We start from the raw sequence: 16529 nt of genomic DNA on the forward strand, positions 1-16529 counted from the left end.
TGTCAAGAATATGGATTTATGATTTTTATCCTAAAGGAGATAAAGATTTTTAACTAATATCTTACTGAAATTAAAAGATCATACCTATAAATATACTTTGCCTTAGAGATAAGCTAATGTAGAAAAATTTGGGTTTATCAAAAAAGGCAAACGATATATATGTGTGTGTGTGTGTGTTACGTGCATGATATATTGTATATTTTGGCAGAAAAGGAGGATACAACATTTCACGGTGAAAATAATACCTTGGGTTTTGAAGGTATTTAAGGTTCTTTTAATAATGATGCTCTAATACTTTAAATATACGATTTAATTTTAGAACTTGGTTTACATAGGACTTTTCAAGAATATAGTTCTTATGTAAAGTGAAATACAGTTGTATAATTGTAGTTAGTTACTACTGCAGACAAGCTGGAATACTGTATTATCTAAAACATTTTTTCATTTGAACCTTATAAGCAGTTCTGAAATAGAAAGGGAATGATGTATTTCCATGTGAGAAAGAAAGGACTCATTTTAACTCTTGTGGCAGATGGTAGTTAATGGAAGGAGGAAACAGAGCATTAATGAATGCACACTATGTGTCAGGCACTACTTTCTCTTGTTCTTAATGTAGTCTGGAGATAGGCAGATAATACTTAGGAAGAACTAAATAAAATCACAATAATGGGAAAATTACCCTGCTTTCTGCAGTTTCCAAAACTGTAAGAACATGTTTTTGGGTAATTTCAAAGTTGGCACAAAAATTACAAGATGAGTCCCATCTTCTTAGTTCACCTTTCTATGGCTGTAAAATCATTTTGTAACTAAGCTTAAAAATCTGAATCTCACAACTAAGGTAGCCTCATTGTGAATATTTTATTTTGTGAGTATAATTTATTATTTTAAATTAAATTTTGATAGATAACAGTTAGCACTTAATCTGTAAATTGAATAAGTTATTGAGTACAGAAATTTATTAACTTACTGTCTCTGACTTAATGCACCAAAGATTTTGAGTAGGTATTGGATAGTTTAAAAGAATTTAAATTCTTTGTTGTTTGACTATATCTTTGTCCAAAGAAGCACAGTTGAAGTCCTTGGATAATAGATTAAAAGATAAATTGTTAGTTTGAATACTGAGAGTAAGTATTAAATGTTTGTGTTTATATGTATAAAGTCAATAGGGAAACTACTCTGGGAACAGTCAGTCACACTGACCAACCAGTTACAAGTTAGAATACTCATTCCTCTCAGTTTAGTTGGGTGCAGTTTTTTAATGAACACTATGGAATAATAAGCTTATATTTTACACTACGTTATAAAAATAATTTCTGCCTTAGATTTTTTTTTTTAAGATCAAGTTGAGGTTATTTTTATAAGAAACTCCTTTAGTTTTGGCAGCCTAAAATACCACTTAACCGTAGGGTTTGTTCCTTATGCCAGCAAGATACCTTCAAGCAACTATAAACGCAGTACAGTTTGCAGACCTTTAATTTAGATCTCTACTGCTGGGGAAAAGAGGAATAAAATAGCATTTTAAACTGGTGCTTTAATCAAGTGACTGCCTTTTAAGTGATGGTAGCATAAACGCAGTACACTCATTTCTCAACTTTAAAGCGTGTCAGAGACACCTTTCCAGAGTGACTCTAAGTGTTAAGGGCTAACAAATACCATCCATTGCTTTTCACTCAGTCACAGCCTAATTAAACACATTTACCCTGGTATATTTAAGAGCTTGACTGTTGTTCCTACCGTATCACTTTAACTTATTATTGACCGGAGACGTTTTGAGCATTCATTCTTTAGTGTGTTCTTTTAGACCATCTTTTCTGGATTGAATACTTTGTATTTTTTCAGAGATGTGTAGTTGTGTAGTGTTTTTTTGTTTTTTTGTTTTTTTGACTACCTATAGTGTACTGGTAAATAAATGGCTTGTTTGTTTTGTTTTACTTTTTTGGTTCTGAGTCTTATGTTTGTGTTGCCTGCTGGCTGGGCAACAGCCTTTTATTTTACATTGTTTTATGTTAACTTAGAAAAATTGGCATTAAGTGATAGTGTGAACGTTGGTTTTTATAATTTACTTTTTTTTTTTAAGTTTCTGCTATGGCCTTTATAGTTACTGGAGTCACTAATCTGACAGAAGGAATAGTATGTCTGCTCCTCATGCTGCTCTATATCTCTGATTGCTCTCTTAAGTAACTTGTTCCCATGAGCACATAGCTCTGCACTGAAGACTTAGTTCACCCTTCCTGAGCTCAGCATGATTGATGGTGTGAGAAGAGCTGCTCCTAGGGAGTGCCAGCATCCCAGTCAACAGACTTGAGTTGATGACTCAGGAAAAAGCACGCCCTTTCAACAGAGTCACGTTTGAACATTTTAAGATTTAGTGCCAAATTTAAAAAGACTGAAAATGCATTATTTAGTAAGGAGTAAGTAGTGTTTCTAAATCTTTAAGTAGAATTATGTTAAATCTTACCTGCTATTAGTGTGAATAATGGATGAAGATTATTTTCTCCACAGCATATAGGAACTAGACAGTTCGATATATGCTACTCATTTCTTTTGCACATTTCCCTTTAAGTACCCTGTGTGTGCTTCTTTTTTTGGTATCCTCCCATGCTTATAAAATTTCTGCTGACGATACTTTCCCCTTTGGTATCAGCATGCTTTCTGCTCTTCCTCTGAGGAAGTAGATCACTAATAATAAAAGCAATAGGATTAGATTGTGTGGAAGATGAGAGAAGGAATGATTTGGTAGGGGGCTGTGTTTATGTTTTAACTCGCTGTATATTTATCTAAAGTCTGTGTCCTTTGAAAGATCCAGAAGCAGTTAAGTCTCTGCAGCCATTTATTTAGAGAGAATTTAAGGATGTTATTTGGAGAATAGATGTTATTCAAAGATGAAAACCTTTATAAAAATGTTTCAAATTCTTAAGTAAAGCCAAGTGATTGCGATAGTTGTGCTACCGCTGGAGATTCTGAACTGTCTCTTGAATGAGGAAAGAGCATGTGCACATCTCACTGTCTCTATGCCTCTCTGCTGGATATTCCTGCTTGCGTACAGTTGAATAATGTCCTGTGGTGTAATTCTAGAATTCTTTATTCAACAATCAGACTTTTCTCCTTGTAAGTAAAGCTCTATCACAGTTGACGAGAGTGATTGCCAAACATTACACAAGCTGGGTATTTAGTTGCTCCATGTTGTGTCAAAACTGTTCTGTTTAAGGGAGGGATGATGTATATTAAAATGGAAATGGTTTTGTTTTCTGTTTCAAATCATTATTTTTGTTTTTTAATTAAGGACAGTTTTAAAAGCAATTACAAAGGAAAATCTAAAATATCAAAATTGATTATTTCCCATTGTATGTTAAATGTCGAGTTTAGTATCTACTTTGTCTCGTGTTTCTTAAGTATGTCTTTGTAGCAAAAATTCAGTTCCTTGTGACTAGTAGTTGTCATCTTGCATATTGAATTCATTCGTTGTGTTATTTTGATATTTAAAATAAACAAGAGTTCTTTGGCCCTAGTAAAGCATATCCAGATTCTTTTCAAATAATGTTTTCAGTGTATGGGAGCAGTGTTCTGCATTCCTCTATAAAACAAAAACCATGAGCAAGTAGAATACCAAGTATCTTGGGGACATTTTTAAAACCTATAATTCTAATAAATTACATAGCATTTAAAATATTATTTATATATGTATATTATTAAATATATTAATAGATCTCATATAAATTCAAGTAACAGTGGTGACTTGTTTGAAGCAGTCATATTGCTTTTAGATAAGTCTAAAACTGCAGCAAAACTACTATTAGTGAAATATGATACCCTATATAAAACTAAGAATGGGCACTCTTAACCTCTCTCCTGCTCATTCCTGCAATGGTTCATTGTTTTTTGGGAGAAATGCTTGCTGTAAAATGTTAATACCTGTACGGGCTACTACCAGAACCTTACAAATTTATCTCCATTTCTGTTACAGCCCTCAATAGGTTATCATTATTTGATCATGGTTATGGACCGAGGCCTTGTCTAAAAAACAAAACAACCCAACAACATGCTAACAGTTTTCTTTACATCTCTGTTCAGCCTAGTAAACTTAAAGCTGATTAATTCTGGGCAGGCCTATCATATAAGAAGTCATGGTTTAGCCGGGTAGTGGTGGCCCACACCTTTAATCCCAACACTCAGGAGGCAGAGGCAGGCGGATCCCTGTGAGTTCGAGGCCAGCCTGGTCTACAAGAGCTAGCTAGCTCCAGGACAGGCTCTAAAGCTTCAGAGAAAACCTGTCTCGACAAACCAAAAAAAAAAAAAAAAAAAAAGTCATGGTTTACGTAAAATTTCTCGGCTCACTTAACAGTTGTGTCTGGTTATGTGCGGCACACAAGAGTGTCAAACTTAATGATAGTGTGGCAAAATGCTGGTAAACCATACAAGTTATAAGAAAGCAAAATGCATATTAACTGCCCTGAGACAAAACTCTCACCTCAAAAGTGTCTCCTTTTGGTCCCGTTTTATCAGAGAGTTTATTCAGAAGTCAAATATGAGTGAACATGGCCTAGGGACACAGATTTAGGTTATCCCAAGTTTCATGTTCCAACGTGGTAAAACTATGATTAAGTTTTTACATTATTCAAAGACACTTTTCAAATAATAGGTGGAAGCATTTAATGTTAAGGCAAAAGAGAAACCCTTTATAGCCCCAGATGCTGGCAGTACTTGGAAAACCAATACTCTTTACATTACAGTTAATTTACACATGTCACAATACTAATAGGCCACTTAAAAGGTTGACAAGATATGGCTATTGAGGGCGAACGATGTTTCCCCAATAACTGTTAGACTTGACCTCCAGTTTCTAACCTCGCCACAATCACTGACTTTTTAATCAGTTTCTCAGCCTTGCTCGGTACGCGTTGAAGGTGCCTTTTCTTCCCGGGAACCTTTGCTCACAAGTTGCGCTCAGCGATTCTGGAGCATATGCAGCCGTGGGTTGGACACAGTGATGATTCTTTTCCGTCCTCGTAGCGTATTTAAAACAACAGAGGCAATTTCATTTCTGAGACAATCCATGGAATTTTGCTGCCTTTTCATCTCCTCTCCAGGCAGCCGTGACAGCCAAGCCATCATTTAAACAAAGCGCGGCGGTCCCATTGGCCAGGAGCGTTCGCTCAGTCATTGGCTCTTTAGTAGCTGTGGGCGGTGATCTACTCGCTGATTGGTGCGCTAGCAAGGCAGTTCTCGCTGCTGCCATTGGTGGAGGGCAGATATTTGAACCGAAGCAAAAGCGGCTCGTCTACTTTCCTCGGGCTGTGGTAGTCTCCGGCTTTCTGATCTTTGTCCTGAGCCCCGGATTCTGGGAAGGCGGAGGGACGCGGACAGCGGGCACCAGACCGCCCAGAGCGAGGCGGCTGCCATGGCTACGCGGCCGGCCGCTTACCACCTGGAGGAGAGCGGGCGGCGCGTGCACCGGGATCCGGCGGCCGGGGATTCGTCCCCGCCGGTGCTGTTGCTCAGCCACTTCTGCCCCTCTCCATTCCTCTGCTTTGGGGACGTCCGCGTGGGCGCGACACGGACACGGTCTCTGATCCTGCAAAACCCGCACGAGGAGCCTCTGCAGGTGGAGCTGTCCCTGCTGCGGGCCGCAGACCAGGGCTTCAGCGTGGTGCCGAGCCTCTGTGAGCTGCAGGTGGGTGTGAGGGCAAGTCCGCGGGGCGTGGCCCCCTTGGCCTACGGCGAGCAACTCGAAGAAAAACTCAGTCAGCTCCCACCCAGTCTTGACGGTGGGGGCTTCTGCAGATATGGGGCTGGGAATCCGACACTAGGTCAACTTCCTGTTTTGGTTCTGGGACTCTTCCATTTGCAGGGCTGGGATAGAATAGGACCCCAACACCAAGTCAGCTCCCTCTCTTGACTGTGGACGGGCTTTGGCACTGTATAATTTGTGTGAATACATGGCAAAAGTGGACAGTAATTTGCTCGGGATGATGAATCAAAGCGCGTATACCATCCTTAGAAGCGTTTCAGAAAGTTTCTCTTACACGGGTTTTTTTTTGTTTGTTTTTTGTTTCTGTTTTTGTTTTCTGTTACACGTTTTTAATAGACTTGGCAGCCATTGCAAAATATGTTTGAGGTTAGCGTTCTGTGTTATGAGATTGGAGCTGTTCACTGATGAACGTTTTTTAATTTCTTCCTTTTAGCCATTTTAATATGCATTTTATTTTTCATATGTATGTTTATATTGGGTGGGACTTCACTTCTGTTTCGATAATGAACTGTTTTGCTTAAATAGCCAGACAAAATCCTAAAAGCATCCTTACTTAGGATTATTCTCAGTGTGTATATGTGATGTGTGGGCACACCTTGGTATTTTACTTTTTGTTTTTTATTTTATTTGCTGCCAATGTAAGCGTTTCATTTGATTACGGTCCTTTTCATGGAATAGAACTTCAAAAGCTGTGAAAACAATTAGCTGAGGAGTTCTGCCCAAACTGACCAGTAACTGGAAGGAAAGCCTTCAGGGGAAGGCTAACCTGAGGTCCTTGGGTGGCATCATCAGGAGTTCCCGCACTTGGTCTCCTTAAACCATTGCTGCTCCCTTTGATGGACAGCTGCCTGGATTTCTGTCTATAGAAAGACTCTTCACTCTCCAATTCTTGTACTTACTCTGTTTTGTTATAAAATAGATGTAAAGTTCCTGGGTTTTTGTTTTTTTAAGGATAAATGCTGGCTTGTAGAGGAAAACTTGTTATTATTTTTAATCAGCTGGCTAAAAAAAAAAAACCCTATGATTTCTACCTTTCAAGGAAAGCTTATATTTTGCACTTAAGGTTCCTGTTAACGTGCGTGGCAACTTAGGTTGGTCTAAGCACACACTTTACCAGTGAGCTAGGTTCCTAGTCCCCACAACTGTGTTTTTAAAACAGCTCAATTAAAATGACTTGTAGATTGTCAGTTCTTTTACTTTTGTGCAATTAGCTTTTATTATAATTTTATAGTTTTTGTTATAGTTTTATTTTGTTGTGGACTTTTATTGCTAGTGGCTTTTTTCTTACAATGAGCTAGTATAGGAAAATATTTAACCCTATTAGGGTGTGGTAACTATCAGTTATTAAACTAAGTTATATACAGTGCATTTGATTATTATATAATTATAATATCATAATGATTTAAAATGTGTTCTTCTTTCAGCCTAAAGAAAAAATTACTGTTTCTGTCATCTGGACGCCAGTGAAGGAAGGACGAGTGAGGGAGATTGTGACATTTCTTGTCAATGATTTCCTGAAGCACCAGGCTATATTACTAGGAAATGCAGAAGAGCATAGGAAGAAAAAGGTAGTGTCTTACCCATTCTGTGATTTACTGGAAGGATGGATGGTTTTGAGGGAAGGGGTGAAGCGACATGTATAACATTGCTTGTTTAAAAGTGGTAGAGAACAGCTTCCAGCTTGTTTAGTGTTTTTCATTTATTTTTTACAGAGAAGTCTTTGGAATACCAATAAGAAGATTCCAGCCCATTCAAAACTTAATAAAGGGACTTCTAAAAGCCAATGTTTTAATGAAGCACTTAATATTTCCCAAAAAGATGACAGAATTAGGAGCCCATTGCAGGCCTGTGAAAATCTGGCTATGAGCGAGTGCTGTTCTCCAACAGAAAACAATCCTTTATCCCTTGAAGAAAACAAAATTCCCGACTCATCTACCAGCCCTGTTAAGGAATGCCAGAAAGAGGCTTGTTTGCCAGGGTTTCTCCGCAGGCCTACTGCCTATTCATCTCTTCACGGATCCAAAAACGCACGTTTAAAAGTAGAAGATTTTAAAAGTTCCAACAATTTTAATGAAGAAGTCACAGATGACACTTTACTTAATCCCACTAGGATTAGTGACCAAAGTGAAGGGATTAGTAAACTCCCTCCTGCCCCAAACTGTTCGTCACCTTTGAATATTACACAAAGCCACATCAATTTTCTAAGTCCAGATTCTTTTGTAATCAACAGCTATGAATCTAATAACGGCCTAGGGTTAGTGAGAAATGTATTATCAGAAACATTTATGAAAGAAAGCTCAGAATCTCTGTGTTTAGAATCCCAAACTGTACGTGAAGTTTACCAAACAATCTTAAGCCCAGAGTCTTTTCTAAATGACAATTACGGACTTCCAAAAGCTCTCAGATCAGATTCAGTCAACCCCATTTTATCTCCAACACAGTTTGTGAAAGATAACATGGTACACACAGGTCAGCAAACATGTAAGCTATCAGCATTATCAGATAAAACTTCCCAGGACCGGAGAACAAATGAAGGTTTGGCATACGACCTCGAGTGTCTGCATTCAGAAACTCTCAAGGTTAGTTTCAAAAAACAAAACCCTGTAGAAATAAAGTCCCATAATCGCGGTTTTACAAAATATCCCAGTGTTTCTGAGTTTAAAGATGCTTCCCTTAAGAACCAGGATAAGCGACCAAAGAGACGCCCAATTCTTTCTGCCACTGTTACCAAAAGGAAGCCCACCAATGCCAGAGAAAAGCTACCGGAGATTGATAAACCAAATGCAAAAAGATGTCTCACAGGAATGGTAGGTGAATGTGGAGGTGAAATGGATAACCTAAAGGAGAAAGCTTGTCATTCTTACCGTCCAGTTGTAGAGCCAGTAATAAGTGAATCTCAGCGCTTTACAAATGAAACAACACCCCTAAGTACAGTTTTAGTTTCCCGTAAAAGGAAGAGCAATGGAAATGTGGAAGGCACAGATGGAAAGCCAGCTATTACAGAACATTCAGGCCTGTGTGAAATCAAACGAATCCATTTTTCTCCTCCGGAATCTGTACAATCAACTATTGCAAGAACCAAAAAGAAAGAAACACTCACTTCAATACATTTTAGCAACCGGGAGAAATCAAGCTTGAAGAAGAAAACTGGTGAGTTGTCCCTCATGTCTTGAGTGTAAGTGCACTTGAAGAACATATTTTCTGTTCTAGTGAGTCTTCTGAATTAGTAAATCTGCTATTGATGGGCTTTTATTCATTTGTACTTTTAGCAGTTTGTTGATACTTGCAATGTGGTGCTTTGAAATAATTATAATCTTACTTCAGTTTAAATGCCATATTCTGTTCATGAATTTTCTGTATAAATTATAGATTCAAAAATGTTGCATACAAATGACCTTGGGTCTCCGTTTGTTATATCTGCTTTTCATATCTATTTCCAAAGTATTATTTCTCTTTTCTTCTTCAACAAACAAAAAATAGCTCAAAGCTCATCTTTCTGACTGTCACTCACGTTTCCTTGGTGCAGTGAGTAATTAATTATTCTCAAAGTGAACTTGGCACATGATACTCTCTCCAGTGACTAATCTGAAGAATTCTAACTCCTTGTGGAAGAGTCTTCTAGTAACCTGGCCTTTTAGTTGCGTCATCTGTGGGCTCTGCTTTCCTAAAAGCATCTCAAGTGTAGGTCGCCATCTCTGATTCCAGCATTTCTTCTTGAACCAGATCCCTCACTTTTGAACTTTTCCAACACCCACCACTCCTTACCCCTCTCGACATGTCTATCCTTCCCTTATTTAGCTTGAATTTCTTAATTCCTGAGAAGAACTTCACTTACTTGCTTTCCTTCCTGTCCTTCCCAGACAGATTCCAACCAACAACTCACCTGTCTAAGCTAATCTCACTTGTTTTAGTAGGTCTTCCTGATTTCTAACTACTAAATCCTTACCCTTTTTTTCCCTCCCTCCCTCCATCCCTCCCTCCCTCCCTCCCTCCCTCCTTCCTTTCTTTATGCCTGTATTTTTCTGGCTGGAAAAATTGGCATTCGAGCCGGGTGGTGGTGGCGCACGCCTTTAATCCCAACACTCGGGAGGCAGAGGCAAGCGGATCTCTGTGAGTTCGAGGTAAGCCTGGTCTAGTTCCAGCTAGTTCCAGGACAGGAACCAAAAGCTACGGAGAAACCCTGTCTCGAAAATCACAAAAAAAAAAAAAAAAATTGGCATTCGATTGTGTTATATTATTCCTCAGTTTTGTTTGGAGTCCTTTCCCCCTTCATGTCAGGTTGCAGTAGCTAACATTTATTGAGCACTTCTGTGTCGGACACAGTTGTCTGTGCTTCCCCATGTCCTCCATTAGTAGTTACAGTGTTCTTGTGAAGTCGGTGTCGGTTTTACCTGTAGTACAGTTCTGCAGATGGGAAATAGCTACATTGAAAAGTTATAGTTCCCAGAGTTAATAGAGTTAGTGGCAGAGCTGATGCTCCACCCGACACTGTGTTTCAGGCTTGTCTTCCGAACCTAATTTTCTTTAAGGAATGAGAAGTGCAGATGTTTTTCTCTTTACGATAGTGTATTAGTAACTTTTCCTTTGTGAGAAAATATCGTGACCAAGGCAACATAGAAGGAAGTTTTTATTTAGGCTTATGGTTCAGAGGGAGCGTCCATCATGGTCTGGAAGATGTGGCGGCGGCAGCAGGAAGCCGAGAGAGCACTTGTTTAACTGATGACATAAAGCAAAGAGAGTGCGTGCACACTAAGTGGGACAAGGACGTAAACTCCAGCGTGCCCCAAGGATGTGCTTACTCAGGGAAGGCTATACCTCTGAAAGATTTCTTAACCTCCCCAAATAATATAAACTGAACCAGGCCTTGAAGTATATGAGCCTATGGGGGTATTTTTTATCTCAGCCCCCACAGATGGAATATGTCCCCCCACACACCTATGATCATTGAACTTGACAAGTCTGTGGAGTGTCTGTAGAGTACTCAGAACTGATTGAGGTTCATCTGGTAGACAGAGGAGGAATTAGAAATTGCCACTATAAGTGCCTTCCAGAGCACACCTTTTAATGCAGGTACAACCCATATACAGAAAAATACACAGACAAGGACATAACTCAGGGAATGTTGGTTTTTCCAGGTTTTGCTTAAAAGAAGCAGGAGACTGAAGCACGGCCTACAGGGACATATGATTGATGACGTCCAAATTGTAAATACAGTAGTTGTCTCTTAAACCAACTTGATCATCTGTTAGCAACATTTATAACTTTGAACCTTTGCCTTCCTGGAATGCTTTTTCTTACATCACTACTGTACTTCCTACGATACTGGTGCCCCCTTTTATTCTTTTCTATTAGAAGTTATTGTGCCGTCCTGCGTCACAGTTCTGAGTGCTAGCTATGCACATGCATCCTCATGTATACAGTTTTCAGGATGGACTGCTAATGTGTAGACAATCACACAGTCAGTGTGGTGCTTCTGCTCGGCTCCCCAAGAGGCTCTTTCACTTGCTTTGTACAGTCACATCTTTCCTTTCTGCTCAATACAGGCCTCAGTGAATCATGCTGCTAAATTTTTCACTGCTTGGGACAAATACGTTGAAATTGTCCTTGGCCGTGGTCCTGTCCCACAGCTATGTATGTAAATTCCAGTGCAGGCCTCTCAGTTCTGCATTTCCCTGTATGTAGCATAGTCTGGGAGTATGCACACACTAGGCTCTGGTTGCATCAGGATGCTTGCTCCTACAGGTTTTTGGTTTATGGTCTGGGAACTTGCAGGTGTTATTTTTAATATCTGTGGGTGTTTTGCCTTTAATTTTTAATATCTGTGGATGATGTGCATGCTATTGCCCATAGAAGCCAGAGAGGAGGGCTGGAGAGATGGCTCAGTGGTTAAGAGCACCGTCTGCCCTTCCAGAGGTCCTGAGTTCAATTCCCAGCAACCACATGGCGGCTCCAAACCATCTGTAATGAGATCTGGTGCCCTCCTCTGGCGTGTGGGTATACATGGAGGCAGAAAGTTGTTAACATAATAAATAAATAAATCTTTAAAAAAACAAAAAAAAGAAGCCAGAGAGGGCAATGTATCTCCTGGAGCTGGACTTACAGGTGGTTGTAGATCCCTGTGGGTTCTGGGACTTGAGCTTAGGTCCTCTGGAAGAGCATCAAGATCTCCTAACTGGCACCATCTCTCCACCCCTAGGTTGGTTGGATTATTGAAGTTTATAACATTAGCACCTAGAACATAGTCATTATTAAGTATCTCTTTAATGAATATGATTCTGAAGAACTCAAATTAGATTTTGAAATTAGTTACCTTTTTTTCTAAAATTAATTTAATTTTTAATGCTGTTGTGTTTTCTGTTTTGTTTCAGATTCCTCAGTATTAAAAACGCCGCTTTCTAAAACAAAGAAAAGGACATGGCCCATTGTTGCTGTAGCGCAGTCTCATCTGACCTTTATAAAGCCAATAAAAGCAGGCAAGTGTTTGTATTTAACAAAGTGTTTTGTACTTAGCAGAGTGAAAAATAAGATACCAGGGAAACACCGCAGTTAGCCTTTGCTTTGATTATATATCACACTTCAGAAGTTTGCAACTCTCTGCAGCAAGAAGTGAAAGCAAATATCGTTTAGTCTTTAAAGATGGTTTTGCTAGTACAAAAATCCTTTTGATCTGCTTTAAAAAAAATAATTGAAAGGAAAATTTCTTATGTAGTAATTGAGTATATTCTTAGCTATTCCTAGACACCCAATGCCATTTGCTGCAAAGAACATGTTTTATGATGAACGCTGGAAGGAAAAGCAGGAACAGGGCTTTACTTGGTGGCTAAATTACATCTTGACGCCTGATGACTTCACTGTGAAAACGCATGTTTCTGAAGGTACGTGGTCTTGAATTACACATACTGTGGTATATTGTTCTTAATGATGTTTTGCTAGCTCATTGTTGTACTATTAGGATTGTACAGAAAAGTTATGTAGTTCTGAAGAACCTGGAAGCCAATTCATGAGGAATTTAAAAATATTCTAGTTCTTATTTTGCAAGGAGAAATGAAATGAGTGTGGACTGGGGAAGAGTTGGAGAAATCTCTTGTGAAAGAGACAGAAGCTGGATAGAGTTGGTTTCAGGCAGAGACAGTAACAGATCAGGCTACTGTAGGTTGCCTTGTGAAGTGGTTTCCTCACTGTGCTTGCAGACAGATGCTCTTTTAGCTCTCAGAGAGACTTCCCTAGGATCTCTCCATTAAAGGACTCTTTGAATTACATGCTTTCTGCCATGATGCTTCTTTTTCTTCCAAAGGAAGTAACGTCAAATTTCTAATGTTTGTTTTTCTTAAGATACAATGTGCTTTATAAAAGTTTCAGATATACATGGGAAGACAGCTCAATTGGCAAAGAGTTTGCTGTGCAAAGCATGAGAACCTGAGTTCAGTTCCTGGAAGCCACACAAAAGCAGCCCAGAGTGTGCTGGAGTAGTAGAGACAGGAAATCTATGGGCTTTACTTGTCCGTTAGCTTAGCCTACTCGGGCAGCTCCAGGCCAGTGGGGAACCATCTCTAAAATCCTTAAGAAGGTAGAGGACACCTGAGAAGTGGTATCCCATATTGTCTTCTTGTCTCCAACACGTGACAGGCACATGCATATAAGTTCACACACAAAATTCAAATTATGGGGGCTGGAGAGATGGCTCAGTGGTTAAGAGCATTGCTTGCTCTTCCAAAGGTCCTGAGTTCAATTCCCAGCAACCACATGGTGGCTCACAACCATCTGTAGTGAGGTCTGGTGCCCTCTTCTGGCCTTCAGACAGAACATTGTATGCATGATAAATAAATAAATATTAAAAAAAAAATTCAAATTATGTCATAATTCAGTTAACTCGTAGCCCTGAGAACTATGGCTTTTAACCTGTGGTCGTGATCTCTTTTGCTTGAAAGACCTTTCACAGGGGTCACATATCAGATATCCTGCCTATCAGAAATTTCCATTACAATTCATAAAGTAGCAAAATTACAGTTATGAAGTAGCAGAGAAAATAATTTTATGTTTGGTTTTCACAACAACATGAGGAACTGTATTAAGCTATATTAAAGGATCGTACGATTAGGAATGTTAAGAACCACTGCCTTCCAAGCTTATCTTTTATTCATTCATAAGGAGATAGAGACAGAAACTTGTTGGGAGGTCATCTTGCCTGTTTGGGTTACAAATGCTGATGTTTGAAGTTGTGCGTGAAGTTAATGTGAAGAGGTTGCCCTTGAAGGCACTCCATAGACATAGCACGGTCAAAGGTTCTTAGTGAGCACTAGGTGATTGTTAGAAACTCAGGAGAGGATTTGGAGGGTGAAGCAAATAGATCTTTTTGAGCATCTATCTTACCTTGCATCCAGTTGCTGGGTTTAGAAAGGCATAGAGATAATGCGTAACCAGAAGCATTGTCTTCGTGTTTATCTAGTAAATGCTGCCACCCTTGTTTTGGGAGTGGAGAACCAATACAAAATAAGTGTCCCGAAAGCACCTACCAAAGATGAAGTTTCTCTCAGAGCTTACACAGCCAGCCGCAGGATGAATAGATTACGGCGCTCAGCTTGCTCCTTGTTTACTTCTGAAAACATGGTTAAAGCTATCAAAAAGCTTGAAATTGAAATTGAAGTTGGACGGTTACTTGTACGGAAAGATAGACACCTCTGGAAAGATATTGGTAAGATTATAGACATCTCAAGATTCATTCTTTCAAAATATTGTAAAGATTTTTGCATTACTTTTATCAGATATGCTATATAGCAGATCTCCAAAATTTACTTTATGTAACAAAGCTTTGTAATTTTTTAGCCAGCATCTTCCTGTCTCTGTCAATCACTATTCTCTGTTTATGTGGGCGTGAAGATTTTAAAAGATATATACAAGTTGAGATTGTATGGAATTTGTGTTTCCCTGGCTTATTTAGTTAATGTCCTTCAGGTTCGGCCATGTCATTAGAAAATGGCAGGACTTATCTTCTTTAGAAGACTAATATGCCTGTGTGTGTGTCTGTGTATCAGTATGGTTAGGTCTGTATATGAATAAAGTGTGTTTCCGTTCATCTGCTATAGACACTAAAAGATTGCATTAGTTGTATAACATGAATATTGATGCAAAAACATGGGATTACCTCATCTAGATACTGATTTCAGTTCCTTCCCATACATCGCCAATAAGACACCGCATTTCTTTGCTTAAAATTTTTTTTCTTTTTTTTTTTTTTTTGTTTTTTCAAGATAGGGTTTCTCTGTGGCTTTGGAGCCTGTCCTGGAACTAGCCCTGTAGACCAGGCTGGTCTCGAGCTCACAGAGATCTGCCTGCTTCTGCCTCCCGAGTGCTGGGATTAAAGGCGTGCGCCACCACCGCCCGGCTCCTTTGCTTAAAATCTAACAGATATGAATGTGATCCTGTGTTTAGAAAATGTAACTCATTGTTTCTGTTTTGCACTCTGTTGTCTCTGAAGAGGTTTATAGGTTTATTTATTGTCTCTGTGTAGTAATATGCAGCTAATTTTCTTTTCTTTTTTTTGGGGAGGGGGATTTTTCGAGACAGGGTTTCTCTATAGCTTTTGGTTCCTGTCCTGGAACTAGCTCTGTAGACCAGGCTGGCCTCGAACTCACAGAGATCCGCCTGCCTCTGCCTCCCGAGTGCTGGGATTAAAGGCGTGCACCACCACCGCCCAGCCTGCTAATTTTCTTTTAACCTATGTTTCAGGACAACGCCAGAAAGTCCTGAATTGGCTGTTGTCTTATAATCCGTTGTGGCTTCGAATTGGCCTGGAGGTAAGTTTTCAGTTTTAGAAAACAATTATTTTAAAGATTACATGCTTTTAGTCTAATATGCTCTTATAAAGTGTATTTTTTGCTTAGAAAAGTTGAGTCATTTGGTTGACTTGATTCATCATTATTTCAGGTTTTTTTTTCCATTTTATGTTTTTGTTTTTTGTTTTTGAGACAGGGTTTCTCTGTGTAGCTTTGGAGCCTGCTCTATAACTCGCTTTGTAGACCAGGCTGTCCTCAAACTCAGAGATCCACTGCCTCTGCCTCGTGAGCGCTGGGATTAAAGGCATGCGCCACAACACAGCAGTCTTGAACAGAAAGCAGTAACTGCGAGCTAGTAATTAGGTTCCAAGAGAACTAATTCTAACAGATTGCACGATGGCGCCACCCCGTGATTGCAACATTGCATGACAACGACATTGCTAAAATGTTTTTATTCCAGTTGCTACCCTCTCCTTTCATTATTAAATAAATCACACATCAGCTGACTCTGCTTCATATGTCAAATAATAATTATGGAGTCTCATTTGAAGTAAATGATGTCCCCCTTCTCCAAATATGGAAGCTACACTTTTTTTTTATGGTGAAAGACATGAACAAAATTACTAGATAAAAACTTGCAATGCCTTTTTCAAATTGACGCGTTAAATTAACCTTATTTATTTTTAAACTTATCTTAGGCTATACATAAAATATAAAACTATTACATGGCGCTGTGTTGTTTTGATGTATGTATACATTATATATTGCCTCATTAATTTTTAATATCTATTTCTTCAAGCATTTATCATTTCTTTATGTTGAAACTTTCAAAATCCTTTGTGGAATTTGACTGAAATGTCATCATTGTTGCTGTTAATAACCTTCCTCACCCTGCTGTGCCACCGCAGCCCGGAACTTCTCACTCCAACCCAAGGACCTTGGAAAACAGCCTAGATGTACTTTGTGTCGCTTCCATCTATATTAAATTGATCCCAGAATAATATCTG

The 16529-nt window shown here is 39.0% G+C and overlaps 1 protein-coding gene across 1 annotated transcript in view; it reads left to right on the top strand.

Annotated features, from left to right (window-relative positions):
- Nucleotides 1–4197: 4197 nt before the first annotated feature.
- The window catches only part of Aspm (assembly factor for spindle microtubules), a 46089-nt gene continuing 33757 nt past the window's right edge, over nt 4198–16529 (top strand). The window contains exons 1-7 of the mRNA XM_075988145.1: nt 4198–5671; nt 7174–7317; nt 7462–8899; nt 12118–12222; nt 12478–12624; nt 14196–14441; nt 15476–15543. Of these exons, the coding sequence (XP_075844260.1) occupies nt 5399–5671; nt 7174–7317; nt 7462–8899; nt 12118–12222; nt 12478–12624; nt 14196–14441; nt 15476–15543 (2421 nt within the window). The 5' untranslated portion in view covers nt 4198–5398. The remainder of the gene's footprint in view (nt 5672–7173; nt 7318–7461; nt 8900–12117; nt 12223–12477; nt 12625–14195; nt 14442–15475; nt 15544–16529) is intronic.

This window comes from Microtus pennsylvanicus, chromosome 10 (genome assembly GCF_037038515.1).
Source record: "Microtus pennsylvanicus isolate mMicPen1 chromosome 10, mMicPen1.hap1, whole genome shotgun sequence".
In the NCBI taxonomy this organism is placed as follows: Eukaryota; Metazoa; Chordata; class Mammalia; order Rodentia; family Cricetidae; genus Microtus; species Microtus pennsylvanicus.